Genomic DNA, 18905 nt, shown 5'->3' with positions numbered 1-18905 from the left:
GGGCCACCTTAATGTCAAAAAGACCAAGTAACCACACCCCTGATAACCATGTGTAACCCTTCTTGTTGTCAACAATTTTGAGCAACCTCAAGCTCTCTGACTTTCAGACAAGATAGAAATAGCATCACATATTTGGGCCTCCACAAGAAATCAATGTCATAGATGAAGATCCATGTTAATGACAAAATACACATTATTGAGAACTGAGGTCTTAGTCGTGTTTTAGGACTCTAATATGCAGTAACTTTCTAGCCTTGATATTCAGGTAGTATTGATCGGTTCTGGATTTGTAATCTTGACCGAATCTCTAACACATGTGACTGTGTGCATTAGCAGGCACTCAGGTGTGTGTGAATCATAAGTGCATGCTCCATTGACATAGGACAACACATATGCAATACTATTTCCAACCATGAACATTATTGTTCATATTGTCTGTATGTCTACAATAAGACCTCTCTAGGAATAGCTATTCCTTACACTTCTATCTCAAAAACTGCTTTGAATATGTTATGGAATCCAAACATTCACATGGGAATTAGAGAATTGTGTTGACGAACAAGGCTTTTTAGCGAATTTTCCCAAGAGAAATCATATCTGGAGCCTTCATGTGCACTGAAACAGATGGAACCATGAGGGATATGGAGGGAAAGATAATTCTTGTAAACAAAACTATTATGCCTTTTTTGTCACCTGAACTTAGGAACTCAGATGCAGGGCCTCAGGCCAGGAATGCTAAAGAATTCCCCAGAGATGAACAATGGGCTGAAAAACACTACGGAGAGAAGTGCAGGCACTCTTTAGTAGAAACTGCAGTGATAAAAGAGACACTGGATACGGGCAGGCATAATTGATACATGGGTTTCTGTCTGACTCTTCATGCTGCACTTCCCTCAGGCTCCTAACCTAGAGACTCGACAGAGATGCTCTCTTTGATCTTTGTCCTTTTGGTCCTGAATCTTTCCCTCGTTTCCTGCAGTTTAACTGACCCCAAGTGCTTCATGAGAATAAAAAAGAACATCAAAGAGCTAGATATAGAGGAGCATTGTTTCTTTTTTATTTATACAGAGGATGGGCATGTGAAGAATAACAATATCACTGAGAATCTATACAAGAAGTAAGTACATCTTTGATTCATTAATTGTAGTTAAGTATGGGAGAAGTTGTATTCTATTGATACTGCGAAATAGACCATAATTCTGTATGTCATCAGTCTGTGTTGCCTTTCTTCCTCTATAGCACAACCCAATTTATTTAATGTTTTACTGCTGGTTAGTTCACTAACTCCAATGGTTTATGGGAAAGCTGGTGTTTGTCATTCTTTAATCAACATTTCCAGGCAGAAAGGAATGAATAGCTCATACTTAAACCATGCTCCTAGGAAGATTACCTTAATATGACCCTTTCCACCTCATAGACTCATGTGTTATCCTTCAGAGGCATAGAACCAAATATAGCATAGTATCTGGTTGTAGATATATGCGCCTGCTCCTATCTGGTGATTGAAGAAACCTCTCTGAAGTCGACTGGACAAGACACCCATCTATAAATACAGCATAATAGCACGAGGAAATACTTTTCTAGTAGTGTTTGGTTGCACCTTGGTCTCTGGGTTATCCAGTCGCCAAGTCCTGGAAATTCAGACAGTGTAGGACATGGACTCCCTCTCATGACCTGGAAGTCCTTTTAAACTATACATTGGTTGTCTACTCCCACAAATCCTGTGCTGCCATTGTCTGAGTGCATATTCCAGGCAGGAATGATGAGATGTGGAACGATTTATCATTGGGTTAGGGCCTGGTACTATCTTGCAGTAGCCTCCATGGTACCATCATTCACCAAAGAGACTAGAACATAGAAGAATCATTGAAGGGCCCAGTTAAGCTCTCCATGTTCATTGAGCTTTGGGTCTGTTGTTTTAGGCAATAGGGAGACAGTCTGTTTTCAGAGAGCAAACTTCTGTCTTAGCAACATCCTGGGTTGTTTGTTGATCTCCATAGGAACCCATCAATCAAAATTTCATGCAAATGCAACACAATTCCACAACTGGTAACCTTTTCTGGCTACAAACAGGGCCATTGCACAATCCTTATTCTCCCTTCTAGGGATTCCTCAATAGGGTCACCCTCGCAGATATCAAGAAGTTTCCACTATACTGTTTCTAAAACAACCAAAAGACTATCAGTTCCAACTGTCAATCCCTGAACACTCTCCTACCATCCCTTTACCCTGACTTTATCCTTCCCATTCCCATCACAAATCTGACCACACTCACCTCAAAATATTTATTCTATTTCGCATTTCCAAAAAAGACCAGGACTGCATCTGTGTAAGAGTATAACGACCTTGATAGCAAATGATACCGATTTATTTTACAAATATGTAATGGATTAGAATTAGTACATATGTGTGAGCAGATTGAATGTTGATCAGTTCATCTATTCTGTTCCATGGACTGTATAAGTACAGCCATGGTGTTCAGAAAAAAACCAGGATGAGCCGGGCGGTGGTGGCGCACGCCTTTAATCCCAGCACTCGGGAGGCAGAGGCAGGTGGATCTCTGTGAGTTCGAGACCAGCCTGGTCTACAGAGCTAGTTCCAGGACAGTCTCCAAAGCCACAGAGAAACCCTGTCTCGAAAAAAAAAAAAAAACAGAAAAAAACCAGGATGAATCTGTAGGAAGCTTCAAAATACCATTAATAGAAAAAAAGAACCCACCAACCCAAAGAAACAAATATAAAAAAGTAGTATCGTTATATTCCTCCCCATGTCTCACATTATAACAAAGATTTATGAATATCTTCCTAGCAATGGGTCAAGAAAAGATACTTCAGTGCTGAACCCACACTGAGAGTTATTAAGATTATTATGTTTGAAACCTAATCTCTTGTGATTACTGTGCTCTGTTTTCAGGGTGACACCTGACAACATCAACTTGATTTTCTCTCTTTATTTTGCCATGGAAGAAATCAATAGGAATCCTCAGATTTTACCCAACATTTCTCTGCTAGCTACCATTAAATGTAATGTGTTTCTTGATCACATAAAATCTATTTCATCTTCAAAAAGAAGTGAATACTTTCCTAACTACTACTGCTCAGAAGAGAGAAGATATTTAATTACATTTACAGGACCACGGTGGAGAACATCTGCCACTTTTGGGTTCCACCTCTACCTTTCTAGAACTCCAGAGGTAAGCCTGGGTGGATTAATTTTAATGAAGTATTTTTCCCTTCAAAGATGATATTCTGGGTACAAATGGTGATGGAAAGACAGAAATTGGGTTTATGTCTTTTCTCATTCATAAAGCATAAATACTCAAACACTATGGGAAACACTTTATAAGAAATGGACATGGAAGGGAACATAAATGTGAAATATTTATCAAAAGTTTTAATATATAATAGTTTAGATAATCACAAAAATAGATAAGTTTTCAATAATTAAATGAAGAATTCACAATTTCTAGCTATCCCAGCATTTGCTTAGCACACATAGATCTTAGACTGAGTGTTATGCTTCCATCTTCTTCATACTGTTGCTAATGGTCTATGTCTTTCAGCTTTACTATGGGTATTTTCATCCTCACCTGAGTATCCATGAACAATTTCCTCATCTCTACCAGATATCGCCCAAGGACACATCTCTAGCACTGGCCATGGTGTCCCTAGTGGTTCACTTCAGATGGAACTGGGTGGGAATGGTCATTTCAGATGAAGATCTTGGAACTCAGTTTCTTTCTGAATGGAGAGGAGTGATGAAAAGAAAAAATGTCTGCTTAGCATTTGTGGCTATTATCCCACTGAGTCAAGAGTTATTCTTTAAAATGTTTATGAAGAATTATAAGAAGGTCATGACATCATCAGCAAAAGTAGTGATTGTCTATGGAGACAGAGATACTTATATGCCATTAATCTTTTGGATGTGGAGACCTCTAAGTATTCAGAGAATCTGGGTCAGTGTGTCACAATTTGATATGTTCATAGAAGGAGATTTCATGCTTAACTCCCCTGATGGGATTCTCATTTTCTCTCATCAGCATTCTGAGATGTCTGGTTTTAAACAATTCCTGCAGACAGTGCGTCCTTTAAACTATAGTGATGAAATTTCTCTTGTAAAACTATGGTGGACTTATTTTAAATGTGCTTTACCATCGCCTAATTGTAACAAACTGAAGAACTGTCCAACAAGAACCCTATTGAAATGGTTATTTAGGACACCGTTTGGAATGTCCATGAGTGATTCAGCCTATAACTTATACAATGCCGTGTATGCTGTGGCCCACACACTCCATGAGATGCTTCTGCAAGTTGACACATGGCCAAAGAATGCTGGTAAGAAGCTGGAACTTGACTCCTGGAAGGTAATGTGTCTTATACAGAAAGGCATGAATGTCACAGAGATTCTTAAAAGGAACCACAAGGTCCAAATCTATGCAAATAAGGAATCTTTTTCCTGAGTTCATATGTGTCTTTACCCTGGCACTGCATATAAGGCAGATCATGTTAGTGTCACAAAATATCATACAGTTAACACTGGCACGCAAGTCAGCATTATACAATCTTAGTCAAGAAATTTTTTTCAGCGGTTTTAACCATACAGTTTTTTTACATTTCAAAATAAATATTTTTTCATGAAATTATTAAATGGCAATAATAAAAATACTTCCCTTTGATGTGATCAAAAAGTTTCTTATCAATGTAGTGAAATAAGATAATATAAATATAAAATGGCTTTGCCATTTTTTACCAACTAAGGATTTCAATTCCCTAGGTCATGATTAAATAACACTATTAGTAGAAAGAAGTTGAGAATGCGCAACTACATTTCAGGCATACAATTCAGATGTGCATGTTTAAAGACATCATCCACTCCAGCAAGAAATTTGTATTTTCAAAACATAGGGAATCTTTCCATGTACATGGAACTTCTTCTTTTTTATTACTAAGTACTTTTAATAAAGTTATATTTTAGGAGAAGCTAAGGAAAATTAGGGTCATTAAAATATTTTATTTTCCTTCCTAATATGTTAGCATAGTTGAGACTAAAATGACAAATGTATTTTAGATGTTCTCTCTTCTGAAGAATATACAATTTGAAAATCCTGCTGGAGACCTTGTGACCATGAACCAGAAAGTAAAACTGGATACAGAATATGACATTTTCTACATCAGGGATTTTCCACCGAATTTTGGACTTAAGATGAAATTAGGAAAGTTTTCCAGTCATTTTCCAGATTATCAACAGTTGTATATGTCTGATGAAATGATAGAATGGGCTACAGGTTTTAGACAGGTGAGTTGTTCCTAATTCTAAGGCTTTACGTATGCCAAAAATACCTGAATTCACAAGGTCTGCTCATGCTTCCTCATGGAATAAAGCATTTTGTCATTTATTCATTTTCTGACTCCTTTCAAACCTCTCGCTCTCGCACTCTTGCTCTCGCTTTCTCTTTCTCCTTCTCTTTTTCTCTTATTTGACAAAATATAAATGACCAAACCTTCATATTTATTTTATAAAATAGTAAAATTTTATTCTAATTTTTATTGAAGATTGGTTCTTTTCTCATACAATATACTGATTATAGATCACCCTCTCAATTTCTCCATCTCCTTCCTCCTCTCCAGGTCTACTCCCTTTGTGTCTCTCAGTAAGAAATACAGGATTATTAGATATAAAAAACAAACACAGTAAAACTAAATACAATAAAATCAAGGAGAAACTATTATATTGAAGTTGGTCATGTCAACCCAACAGGAAGAAAAGAGTCCCATGAATTAGAACAAGAATAGAGACCACCTATTCTCACAGTGAGGTGTCTCACCAAAATTCGAACATAATATTTTAATATATATGCAGAGGCTCTGTTACAGACCCATGCAGGCCCTGTATTTCTTGCTTCAGTCCTTTTGAGCTCATATGTGTCTTCCTTCGTGATTCAGAAAGTCTGATCCTGTTGTCCTCTATCTCCTCTGGCTGTGAGAAGTTTTCTGTTTCCACTTCTACAGAATTCCTTGAACTCAAAGGGGAGAAATCTGGGGGAGACTTCCAACGTAGACCCTCCACATACTACATGGCTGTGGTTTCTGCATCAGTTCGAAATTCCTGATGGAGGAAATTTCTTTGCTGATGACTGGTTGAGGGACTGATCTGGAAATATAACAAAACATCATTAAGAATCATGTTGCTGAATTTGTTTTTATACCAATGAGTATTTGTTCTCTGTTCTTTCCAGTCTCTGGCTCATAGTTACCCAAGCTGTGTGAGTTATGAATTCCTTCCCATGGAGTGGATAAAGGTCAAACCAAACATTGGTTGTCTACTCTTATAAATTCTGTGCCACTATGACCCTGCCATATTTGTTGGCAGGACAGATTTTAGGTCAAATGTTTTGTAGGCAGGTTTGTCCTTTGTGTATATACCCCAAAGTTGTATGGCTGGTCTAGAGATGGACGTAGTCGCATCTTTCTGGGAAACTCACATTTTGTTTTCCATGCTGGATGTATAATTAGCGCTCTCACCAGCAGTGGAGGGGTGTTCCTCTTGTTCCACGTCCTCACGAGCATGAGATATTACTTGTGCTTTTAAATTTAGCTAATCTGAAAAGTCTAGGATGAATCTCAAAGTAGTTCTGATTGGCTTTTCCTGATAGATAAGGATATTGAACATTTATTTAAGTGTTTCACAGCCATTTGAGATTCTGTATTAAGAATTCTTTGTTTAAATCTATTTCACAATTTTAAATCGATTTTCTCTTATTTTACTGATTGAGTTTCTTTTATAATTTCAATATTAGTCCTCTTTCACATCTCAAATTGATTTTAAAACCCTTTTTTAAATTCTATAGACTTTCTTCTGTCTTATTGAAGATGGATTTTTTCCTTATATAAATGTTTTAGTTTAAAAAGTCCCATTTAATAATTGTTAATCTTAATCCTGCATTTTCAGTGTTCTGTTTAGAAGTCATCTCATGTGCCAATGCATCCAAGGATGCTCCTCATTTTCTCGTCTTTCAGGTTCATTGCATCCGGCTTGATGTTGAGGCCTTTGATCCACCTAGACTTGAAATTTGTTCTGGAATAATCATGGTTCTATTTGCGTTTGGGTGCATGAAGACATCAAAGTAGACCAACACCATTTGTTTAAGATTTTGTGTCATTTCCTGTGTTTTTATGGCTTCTCTATCAAAACATAGGTCTAAACTTATATCTGATCCTCAGTTAAATTTCACCAATCAGCATTCTGATTTTATGCCAATAACATATGGTTTTAATTATTACAACTCTGTAGAACAATTTGAAATCATGGATGGTGATACTACCTCGGCTTCGTTGTAATTCAAGATTGGGTTAGGTCTCTTGAGGTTATTATTTATTCACGTGAGGTTGAGACTTGTGCTTTCAAGGTTTGTAAAGAATTGTGTTGGAATTTCTATTGGGAATGCATTGAAAATTTAGATTGTTCTTGTAGGATGTCTACTTTTACTATGTTAACCTTACCAATCCATGAACATGGGAGCACTTTCCATCTTCTGAATTTGTCTTCAGTTGCTTTCTCCAAAGATTGTTTTTTTTTAATATTTATTTATTTAGTATGTATACAATACTCTGTCTGTGTGTATGTCTACCGGCCAGAAGAGGGCACCAGACCTCATTACAGATGGTTGTGAGCCACCATGTGGTTGCCAGGAGTTGAACTCAGGACCTTTGGAAGAACAGACCACTTAACCACTGAGCCATCTCTCCAGCCCCTTAAGTTTTTTTTTCTGCTTCCCTTCCTTTTTTATTTTTTTTATTGATAAAAGGAGAATAAAAAAAAATTACACCTCCTCCGAGCCTCCCATTTCCCTCCCCCTCCTCCCACTCTTCTCCCCCTCCTCCCACCCTTGTCCCCCTCTCCCCACTCCTATCCCCCTCCCTCTCCAGTCCAAAGAGCAGTCAGGGTTCCCTGCCCAGTGGTAAGTCCTAGGTCCTCCCCCCTCCGTCCATATCAAGGAAGATGAACATCCAAACTGGCTAGGCTCCCACCAAGCCAGCACATTAAGTAGGATCAAAACCCCATGCCATTGTCCTTGGCGTCTCATCAGCTCTCATTGTTCGCCATGTTCAGAGAGTCCAGTTTTATCCCATGCTATTTCGGTAACAGTCCAGCTGGCCTTGGTGAGCTCCCAGTAGATAAGCTCCACTGTCTCAGTGGGTGGGTGCACCCCTCGTGGTCCCGACTTCTTTGCTCATGTTCTCCCTCCTTCTGCTCTTCATTGGGACCTTGGGATCTCAGTCCATTGCTCCAGTGTGGGTCTCTGTCTCTATCTCCATCCATCACCAGATGAAAGTTCTAGGATGATATGCATGATATTCGTCAGTATTGCTCTAGGATAGGGTCATTTCAGGTTCCCTATCCTCAGCTGCCCAAGGAACTAACTGGGGACCTCAGCTTGGGCACCTGGGAGCCCCTCTAGGGTCAAGTCTCTTGCCCACCCTAAAGTGGCTCCCTTAACTAAGAATTGTGGTTCCATGCTCCCCTATCCAACCTTCCTTTATCCCAATCCTCCTGTTTCCCCAAGTCCCCCCCTCCTTCCCTTCTAACTTCTCTCTCCCCATCTCCCCTTACCCCCATCCCATCCCACCCCAAAGATCCCAATTTTCTCCCCGGCAATTTTGTGTACTTCCCTTAGCCAAGAGGATAACTATATGTTTTTCCTTGGGTTCAACTTCTTACTTAGCTTCTTTAGGTTCACCTATTGTAGACTCCGTGACCCCTATTTATGGCTAGAAACCAATTATGAGTGAGTACATCCCATGTTCATCTTTTTGTGTCTGGGATACCTCACTCAGGATAGTGTTTTCTATTTCCATCCATTTGCATGCAAAATTCGAGAAGTCATTGTTTTTTACCGCAGCGTAGTACTCTAGTGTGTATATATTCCATACTTTCTTCATCCATTCTTCTATTGAAGGGCATCTAGGTTGTTTCCAGGTTCTGGCTATTACAAATAATACTGCTATGAACATAGTTGAACAAATGCTTTTGTCATATGATAGAGCATCTCTTGGGTATATTCCCAAGAGTGGTATTGCTGGGTCCAGGGGTAGGTTGATCCCGAATTTCCTGAGAAACCGAAACATTGACTTCCACAGTGGTTGCACAAGATTGCATTCCCACCAGCAATGGATGAGGGTGCCCCGTCCTCCACAGCCTCTCCAGCAAAGGCTATCCTTGGTGTTTTTGACTTTAGCCATTCTGACAGGTGTAAGATGATATCTCAAAGTTGTTTTGATTTGCATTTCCCTGATTGCTAAGGAAGTTGAGCACGACCTTAAGTGTCTTTTGGCCATTTGAACTTCTTCCGTTGAGAATTCTCTGTTTAGTTCAGTGCCCCATTTTTTAATTGGGTTAATTAGCATTTTAAAGTCTAGTTTCTTGAGTTCTCTATATATTTTGGAGATCAGACCTTTGTCTGTTGCGGGGTTGGTGAAGATCTTCTCCCAGTCAGTAGGTTGCCTTTGTGTCTTAGTGACAGTGTCCTTTGCTTTACAGAAGCTTCTCAGTTTAAGTAGGTCCCATTTATTCAATGTTGCCCTTAATGTCTGTGCTTCTGGGGTTATACCTAAGAAGCGATCACCTGTGCCCATCTATTGTAGGGTATTTCCCACTTTCTCTTCTATCAGGTTCAGTGTTTTCGGGCTGATATTGAGGTCTTTAATCCATTTGGACTTGAGTTTTGTGCACGGTGATAGATATGGGTCTATTTTCATTCTTCTACAGGTTGAAATCCAGTTGTGCCAGCACCATTTGTTGAAGATGCTTTCTTTCTTCCATTGTATACTTTTAGCTCCTTTTCGAATATGAAGTGTTCATAGGTTTGTGGGATAAAATCCGGGTCTTCTATACGATTCCATTGGTCGACTTCTCTGTTTTTATGCCAGTACCACCCTGTTTTCATTACTGTAGCTCTGTAATAGAGTTTGAAGTCAGGGATGGTAATGCCTCCAGAGGATCCTTTATTGTATAGGATTGTTTTGGCTATCCTGGGTTTTTTGTTTTTCCATATAAAGTTGATTATTGTCCTCTCCAGTTCTGTGAAGAATTTTGATGGGATCTTGAAGGGGATTGCATTGAATCTATAAATTGCCTTTGGTAGAATTGCCATTTTTACTATGTTGATCCTCCCAATCCAAGAGCAAGGGATGTCCATCCATTTTTTGGTATCCTCCTCAATTTCTTTCTTCAATGCCTTAAAGTTCTTGTCAAATAGATCTTTCACTTCCTTGGTTAGATTTACCCCAAGATATTTTATGCTGTTTGTGGCTATCGTGAATGGAGAAGCTTCTCTGATTTCCCTCTCTGCTTGCATATCCTTTGTGTATAAGAGGGCGACTGATTTTTTGGAGTTGATCTTGTATCCTGCCACGTTACTAAAGCTGTTTATCAGCTGTAAGAGTTCTTTGGTGGAGTTTTGGGGGTCGCTTAAGTACACTATCATATCATCTGCAAATAACGAAAGTTTAACTTCTTCCTTTCCAATTTGAATTCCCTTGATCCCATTATGTTGTCTTATTGCTATTGCTAGAACTTCAAGCACTATATTGAAGAGGTATGGAGAGAGTGGACAGCCTTGTCGTGTTCCTGAGTTAAGCAGGATGGCTTTGAGTTTCTCTCCGTTTAATTTGATGTTAGCTGTCGGCTTGCTGTATATAGCTTTTATTATATTTAGGTATGACCCTTGTATCCCTAATCTCTCCAAGACTTTAACATAAATGGATGTTGAATATTGTCGAATGCTTTTTCTGCATCTAATGAAATGATCATATGGTTTTTTCTTTCAGTTTATTTATATGCTGGATTACATTGATAGATTTTCGTATGTTGAACCAGCCCTGCATCTCAGGAATGAAGCCTACTTGATCATAATGTATAATTTTTCGGATGTGTTCTTGGATTCGGTTTGCCAGTATTTTGTTGAGGATTTTTGCGTCGATATTCATGAGTGAGATTGGCCTGTAATTCTCTTTCCTGGTTGAGTCTTTGTGTGGTTTTGGTATCAGAGTAACTGTAGCTTCATAAAAGGAATTTGGTAATGACCCTTCTGTTTCTATATTGTGGAATACATTGAGGAGTATAGGAATTAGGTCTTCTTGGAAGTTCTGGTAGAATTCCGCATTGAACCCATCTGGCCCTGGGCTTTTTTTGGTAGGGAGGTTTTTGATAACAGCTTCTAATTCTTCGCGACTGACAGGTCTGTTTAGATTGTTCACCTGGTCCTGGTTTAATTTTGGTAAATCGTATTTATCTAAAAAAGTGTCCAATTCTTTTACATTTTCCAGTTTTGTGGCATACAGGCTTTTGTAGTAAGATCTAATGACTCTCTGAATTTCCTCTGTGTTTGTGGTTATGTCCCCCTTTTCATTTCTGATCTTATTAATTTGCAAATTTTCTCTCTGCCGTTTGACTAGTTTGGATAGGGGTTTGTCAATCTTGTTGATTTTCTCCAGGAACCAGCTTTTTGATTCATTGATTCGTTGGATTGTTTTCTGTGTTTCTATTTTGTTGATTTCAGCCCTCAGTTTGATTATTTCCAGTCTTCTACTCCTCCTAGGTGAGTCTGCTTCTTTTTTTTCTAGAGCTTTCAGGTGGGCTGTTAAGTCTCCAATATGTGCTTTCTCTGTTTTCTTTAAGTGGGCACTTAGTGCTATGAACTTTCCTCTTAGGACTGCTTTCATAGCGTCCCATAAGTTCGAGTATGTTGTTTCTTTATTTTCATTGAATTCAAGGAAGACTTTAATTTCTTTCTTTATTTCTTCCTTAATCCAGGTATGGTTCAGTAGTTGACTGTTCAGTTTCCATGAGTTTGTAGGCTTTCTGGGGGTAGCATTGTTGTTGAATTCTAACTTTAATCCATGGTGATCTGATAAGACACAGGTGGTTAGTGATTTTTTTTGTAACTGTGCAAGTTAGCTTTGCTACCGAGTATGTGGTCAATTTTCGAGAAGGTTCCATGAGCTGCAGAGAAGAAGGTATATTCTTTCCTGTTCGGGTGGAATAATCTATAGATGTCTGTTAAGTCCATTTGCTTCATTACCTCCATTAATTCTCCAATTTCTCTGTTAGGTTTCTGTCTGATTGACCTGTTCATTGGTGAGAGAGGAGTGTTGAAGTCTCCTACTATTAGTGTGTGTGGTTTGATGGCTGCCTTGAATTTTAGCAATATTTCTTTTACGTACGTGGGTGCTTTTATATTAGGGGCATAGATATTCAGGACTGAGACTTCTTCCTGATGAATTGTTCCTGTTATGAGTATAAAATGTCCCTCTCCATCTCTTCTGATTGATTTAAGTTTGAAGTCAACTTTGTTAGAAATTAGTATGGCCACACCTGCTTGTTTCTTAGGTCCATTTGCTTGATAAGCCTTTTCCCAGCCCTTTACTCTGAGTAGGTGCCTGTCTTTGTGGTTGAGGTGTGTTTCTTGTAGACAGCAGAATGTTGGATCCTGTTTTCATATCCAATCTCTTAGCCTGTGCCTTTTTATAGGTGAGTTGAGCCCATTGACATTAAGTGATATTAATGACCAGTGGTTGTTAACTCTGGTCACTTTTTTAGTAGTAGGGTTTGTGTGTTTCCCTTCTTTGAGTTGCGCTGGTGAAGGGTCTCTAGATGACTGAGTTATTGTGGGCATTGTTGGACTCCTTGGTTAGTGATTTTCCTTCTATTATTTTCTGTAAGGCTGGATTTGTGGTTACATATTGTTTAAATTTGTTTTTATCCTGGAAAATTTTGTTTTCTCCATTGATAGTGAACGAAAGCTTGGCTGGATATAGTAGTCTGTGCTTGCATCCATGGTCTCTTAGTTTTTGAAGTACATCTATCCAGGACCTTCTGGCTTTCATGGTTTCCATAGAGAAGTCAGGTGTAAGTCTGATAGGTTTACCTTTATAAGTAACTTGGCCTTTTTCCTTTGCGGCTCTTAATATTCTTTCTTTATTCTGTATATTTTGTGTTTTGATTATTATATGGCGAGTGGATTTTTTTTTTGATCCAGCCTATTTGGTGTTCTGTATGATTCTTGAACCTTCCTAGGTACACCCTTTTTCAGGTTGGGAAAGTTTTCTTCTATAATTTTATTAAGTATATTTTCTGGACCTTTGGCTGCATTTCTTCTCCTTCTTCTACTCCAATGATTCTTAGGTTTGGTCTTTTTATTGTGTCCCATATTTCCTGAATGTTTTGTGATGAGAGTTTGTTGGACTTGCTATTTTCTTTGATCAGTGCGTTTATTTTCTCTATGCGAGATTCTTTCTTCTATCTCTTGTATTCTGCTGGTTATGCTTGTTTCTGTAGTCTCTATTCGTTTACCTAGATTTTCCATGTCCAGCCGGCCCTCTGTTTGTGTTTTCTTCTTTGCCTCCATTTCAGTTTTCAAGTCATGAACTGTTTCCATTATCTGCTTGATTGTTTTTCCTTGGTTTCCTAGGGTATCATTCACTGATTTACTCAATTCCTCGAACTTTCTGTTATACTTCTCATCCATTTCTATAAGGGCGTTTTTTATATTCTGTTTAAGGGTGTCAGTCACTTTCATGAAGTCAGTTTTTTCTACTTCTTCTTGATTAAGGTGATCATGTCCTCCTGTTGTGAGGTCACTGGCTTCTGGTGGTTTCGTGTTGTTTTTCAGATTGTTGGGTGAATTCTTGCATTGGCATATCCCCATCTCTTCCTCCCAATACTCTCCTATGGATCTTCTTTTACAGGATCAGGTCTTCTTGCCCACTGATGTACCTTCCCAGTGATGTCACTCCCCGGTGATGTTTCTCCTGGTGTCCAGATCGGATCTCCTTGCTGCTTGGTTAGCTCGCAAACAAAGGGCCCACCCAGCTTGCTGCAGGCAGGCTATGGGGACAAAGGAGCTACAGCCCTCCCCTTTTCCCTACGCTTCGGGTTCGGTCCCAGAGCCCAAGCAGGCTGAGCTGGGAGGCGCTCTGCCGCCAAAGAAGGGAGGGAGGGAGGGAGGGAGACAGGGGGTGGGGGGATCTGGATGTAAGCTGGATGGGATAGGAAGAGAGAGGGGGTATTGGGCAGTATAGCCCCTTTAGGATGGCCAGGAAGTGTAGGCGGGCTGTTCCCGGGTGCCGCTGCACTCACTCACCACAATGGTGTTTCACTGGGTGCCCAGATCAAAACTCCGTGCTGCTTGGTTAGCCCGCCCCCCTGAAGTTTTTATAAGAGAAGAATTTCCTTTATTTGCTTAGAGTTTATTCAAGATATATTATACTATTATGAAGATGTTGTGAAAAGTGTTGTTCCCGAGTACTTTCTGCTCAACATTTGTATACATGAGAAATATTTTTAAGTTAATATTGTATGTAGCCACTTACATAATATTGTATGTAGGTGAAAATATTTATTATGTGTACGGGTTCCCTGGTGGACTTTTTAATGCAATCTTTTCAGCAAGGCACACCTGTATAGTTCAGGACTGGGATACAGTAATGAATTACAAAAATGGAGGTTAGAAAGCAATGGTCTCTGAGATCCAAAGCAGGTGTAGGAAGGGGGAGTAAGGCTGCAACAGGTGTTCTAGTGCAGGGCTAGGAGAATACTGTGGAACTGCTTCTGGGAAGAAAAGAGACACAGAAAAGACATGAAAATTATGTTTCATAATAGTATACATGTCTGTAAAAGGGTTTTTTTTTTCAGTTACTCCACGCCGTCAATCACTGCTGCTTTTCTCATATGCGTTAAACTCAATTTGTGAAATGTATGTGATTTACCATAGACTCCGCCCTCGATATGCAGTATGCCTTGCCGTCCAGGACTAAGAAAATTCCCTCAAGAGGGGAGGGCTATCTGCTGTTTTGATTGCAACCCGTGTCCTGAAAATGAAATTTCAAACATGACAAGTAAGAATACACTTTACCAAAATAATCAACGGATTGTTTACATTCTGCATTATTTATACAATTCTCAAAGAGACCTTCAGGGGTAAGGAACGCTCATTACAAAGTTAGAAAAATAATAAAACTACAATTTGGAAAACTATACTGCCTATATTAAATTATACTGCTCATGAATTTTATTTTTCTCTCATCATTCTAGAAGCAGGGAAGTATTTTTCCTTAATCATGTCTTTTGAGTAATAAGCATTACTATAGCATGTCATCTTCATCTTAGAATTCAGCATATTGCATTAGATTATATCTACTTTCCACTTTTATTAAGGATATAGTTGCTACGCATCTGCCTTACTTAGGGTTTCTATCGCTGCGAAAAGACCACAACGATGGAAAATCTGATAAAGGAAAACCCAAATTTGGGATGGCTTACAGTTCAGAAGTTCAGTCCATTATGATCATGTTAGGATATGAGAGCATGCAGGCAGACATGGTGCTGGGTAGGACATAATATTCAAGAAGCTGAGACTTCTTCATTTTGATCTGAAGGTAACAGGAAGTGAGTTGGGTATCACACTGAGCTAGGTCAAAGGAGAGCTCAAAGCTCATTCCTCAGTGACACAGCTCCACCAAGTCCACAACTACTCCAAAAACCCATACTTCTCACAAGTGCCACTTTCTATGAGATTATGGGGCCAGTCGTATTCAAACTAACAAAGCATCCATATTTTCCAATGCTAATCAATGTCTCTGACAAGAAAGGAATGCTTGGTACTGTTGTATCATGGTTTAGAAACATGTGTTTTTATCATGGGCTCTGGTAGATCAATACAGTTATTGGTAAGATTCATTTTCATTATATCCTAGTACACAGAGCATTTGGATGCCAAAATTTTGACCTGTGTATTAAATTTTTTTATTGAAATGACCATAACATGTATTCATGTACAATATTCATTTAAGAGTTATACCAGAATGCAAATAGTTTCATATGATTTGGACACAAGGATTGTGAAGATAAAGTACGTAATTTAAATTACACAAAATGTTAAACATACTTGGTTACAGAAACCAGTGAAATATTCAAGAATATAAACCATGCATAGAATAAAGCATAAATATTAAATTAATAAAATATATTGATTCCAAGGATTCTTTAGCATATATATGAAGTTGAATTAAAATATAATGTTAGTGAATTTTGTGTTGATTGAATACATGGATGCTAAACCAAATAGTATTAAATTCCCCCTTGTTCCTATATGTATTTCTAAAGGCTTCAAAATATAATATTTTATAATATAATTTTCAAATGATTAGATAGAGTTGAAGTATTTTGATACTTTTATTCACTAGATTAGGAAACACTGTTTTTCACAATCAGAGAATATAGAAACAGGAAGAGAATGTACACCCATCAATTTACTGACTCAGTAATGGTAAGACACCATCACTTCCAGTTTGATTCCCTGACTAATGTAATTGGAGAAAACTGAATATATTAGGCTGTAAATTACACAGACACAGCTGGAAGGAAGGTCTCAGCCCCTACCCAGTATTATCTTTCAAAATTATGTCCTTGAGATATGGAAAATTATCTTGAGCATAATGCTTCTCGATGACATCTACACTGCTGGATATATTGTGTAGTTGAATCTCACAGAAATTAGCAAAACTGGCAAATAATATGCCCTACCAAAATTCATGTGTTGAAACATAAACCAAAGGTGATCTTTTGCCATGTAGAGAATTTAGGTGGTAACTTGTTCATGCTATCTCTGCCTTGCTTGACATTATCAGTGCTTTTTTTACTTGCTTTCATGGCTGAACTTTTTGTTATCCAAATATCATCTGTTGGTGTGCTCTTCTCTGTGGAAGACAATCAATCTCTCCCATTTTCAGTATTCCTTAGGTGCCTGGAGTTCTCTGCATAGGGCTTTTGTCTGATGCTCTTTCTCCCATTACTTTGTCAAGTCTATTGTTCTTGTCCTTGGTCAGGACCAAACTTGAGATTCAGAGATCTACCATAACATGCATAGAAACTGCTCATTCTCAGTTCTTGTTCTTCATAATATACAAAATTATAAATAGCAACAGTATGATTCCATGATTGATCTTACCAAATTAAATTGTTGCAGAAACATGAATATGATATAACAGCACTTCATTATTTGGGAAAAATATCAAAGACTCTTGAGTCTGTAAGATAAATACGAACTAAGCCTTTCATAAAAATGATAATCATTTTAAATTCAGATTAAATCCTGTGAATAAGCCACATTTAAATTTTCTTATACAGAAAAAGGTAATAATAGTTGAGCTATGATTTTCCAATGCATTAGTTTAGCATAACTAGCCCATCATAGGGAAAAATGAAAATTGATAATAACGCCCTTCCTCTACTAGATATGGATGAATGTGTGAAGTGTCCACATGATCAGTATGCCAACAAAGATCAAACTCACTGCCTCCAAAAAGTTGTGAGCTTTCTGGCCTATGAAGATCCCTTGGGAATGTCTCTGACCTGCGTGGCTCTATGCTTCTCAGCCCTTACAGCTTCTGTACTGTATGTCTTCTTGAAGCACCAGGACACGCCCATTGTCAAGGCAAATAACAGAGCTCTCAGCTATGTCCTACTCATCGCCCTCATCTTTTGCTTTCTCTGTCCCTTGCTCTACATTGGCCATCCAGACACACCCACCTGTATAATGCAGCAGACCACATTTGCAATTGTGTTCACTGTGGCCACCTCTACTGTCTTGGCAAAGACGATTACTGTAGTGTTGGCATTCAAGGTCACTGCTCCAGAAAGAAGGATGAGGTCACTGCTCATATCAGGGGCACCTAATTTCATCATCCCCATATGCACCGTGATCCAAATGATTCTCTGTGGGATCTGGTTAGGAACTTCTCCTCCGTTTGTTAATACTGATGTACATATGGAACACGGCCACATCATTATTGTTTGCAACAAAGGATCAGTAATTTTCTTCTACTTTGTCCTGGGATACCTGGGGTCTCTCGCCCTAGCGAGTTTCGTTGTAGCTTTCCTGGCTAGGAATCTACCGGACACATTCAATGAAGCAAAGTTCCTGACGTTCAGCATGCTGGTGTTCTGTAGTGTTTGGGTCACCTTCCTCACTGTCTACCACAGCACCAAAGGCAAGGCTCTGGTGGCTGTGGAGGTCTTCTGTATCTTGGCCTCAAGTGCAGGACTATTTCTTTGCATTTTTGCCCCAAAATGCTACATTATTTTGTTAAGACCACAGATAAATTCTTTTCACAAGTTCAGAGTCACAAATGATAAAGCTGAATATATTCATTAAATTTATCTAGTTTACTAAAAACTGCAAACGCATCCACAAGATGACAAAGTAGCTATCTACTCACTAAATATTGCAAACATATTAAGATTTTGCTGTAAAATGTATAAAAAAGCTGTGTAATAAAGTTTTAACATATGATATCAGTTCTATGAACCAAACCTTCTACTAGCCTTTCCTTATTGTCATATTTGTGGGACTGGGTGCTTCTCATTAAGTTTTGCTAAAATGTTGGTACAATATAGGAATTTTTAAGTTCAGATAACCTAGATAATCTATTAAGTGATCTAAATAGAGAGATCCTTCTAGGAGCTTAGATTAGAGATAGAGGAGAGGCAAAAATAATACTGATTAATTTATAAAACTGGGTGTTTTGTTCACTTTCTTTTTGTTTATTTTTGCTTTGCTTTTGTTTGTCAAGACAGGGTTTTTCTGTAGCTTTGGAGCCTGTCATTGAACTATCTCTTACAGACCAGGCAATCTTTAAACTCAAATAGATCTGCCTGCTCTCTGGGATTAAAGACATGTGGCATAACAGTCCAGCTTGTATTCATTTTTCTAAACATGGTTATGGCTAACAACGATCGTGTAGACTGGGACCACATTATCATTTACAGCCCTCTAGCTGTCAACAGTATGTAAGTTTATAGTAACATTATTTATGACAATAAAGGGGTTTGACTGGAAGTGTGCGATA

At 38.5% G+C, this 18905-nt stretch overlaps 1 protein-coding gene across 1 annotated transcript; it reads left to right on the top strand.

Moving 5' to 3' along the window:
• The first annotated feature begins 923 nt into the window (after positions 1-923).
• Positions 924-18211, top strand: LOC142837337 (vomeronasal type-2 receptor 116-like). The gene is made up of 6 exons (XM_075952385.1): positions 924-1117; positions 2914-3193; positions 3563-4363; positions 5068-5295; positions 14771-14894; positions 17292-18211. The coding sequence occupies exons 1-6, from the start codon at positions 924-926 to the stop codon at positions 18209-18211; spliced, it is 2547 nt and encodes an 848-aa protein (XP_075808500.1).
• Positions 18212-18905: the final 694 nt, after the last annotated feature.

Source organism: Microtus pennsylvanicus, chromosome 18, assembly GCF_037038515.1.
Source record: "Microtus pennsylvanicus isolate mMicPen1 chromosome 18, mMicPen1.hap1, whole genome shotgun sequence".
In the NCBI taxonomy this organism is placed as follows: Eukaryota; Metazoa; Chordata; class Mammalia; order Rodentia; family Cricetidae; genus Microtus; species Microtus pennsylvanicus.
Note: the sequence above shows the minus strand (reverse complement) of the source record. Positions and strands in the feature narration are given on the sequence as shown.

Coding starts and splice junctions, on each gene's coding strand:
- LOC142837337 (XM_075952385.1), top strand. CDS start 924: ATGCTCTCTTTGATCTTTGTCCTTTTGGTCCTGAATCTTTCCCTCGTT. Junction 5,296..14,770: donor GGGCTACAGGTTTTAGACAG/GTGAGTTGTTCC, acceptor GATTTACCATAG/ACTCCGCCCTCGATATGCAG. Junction 14,895..17,291: donor TGAAATTTCAAACATGACAA/GTAAGAATACAC, acceptor TTCCTCTACTAG/ATATGGATGAATGTGTGAAG.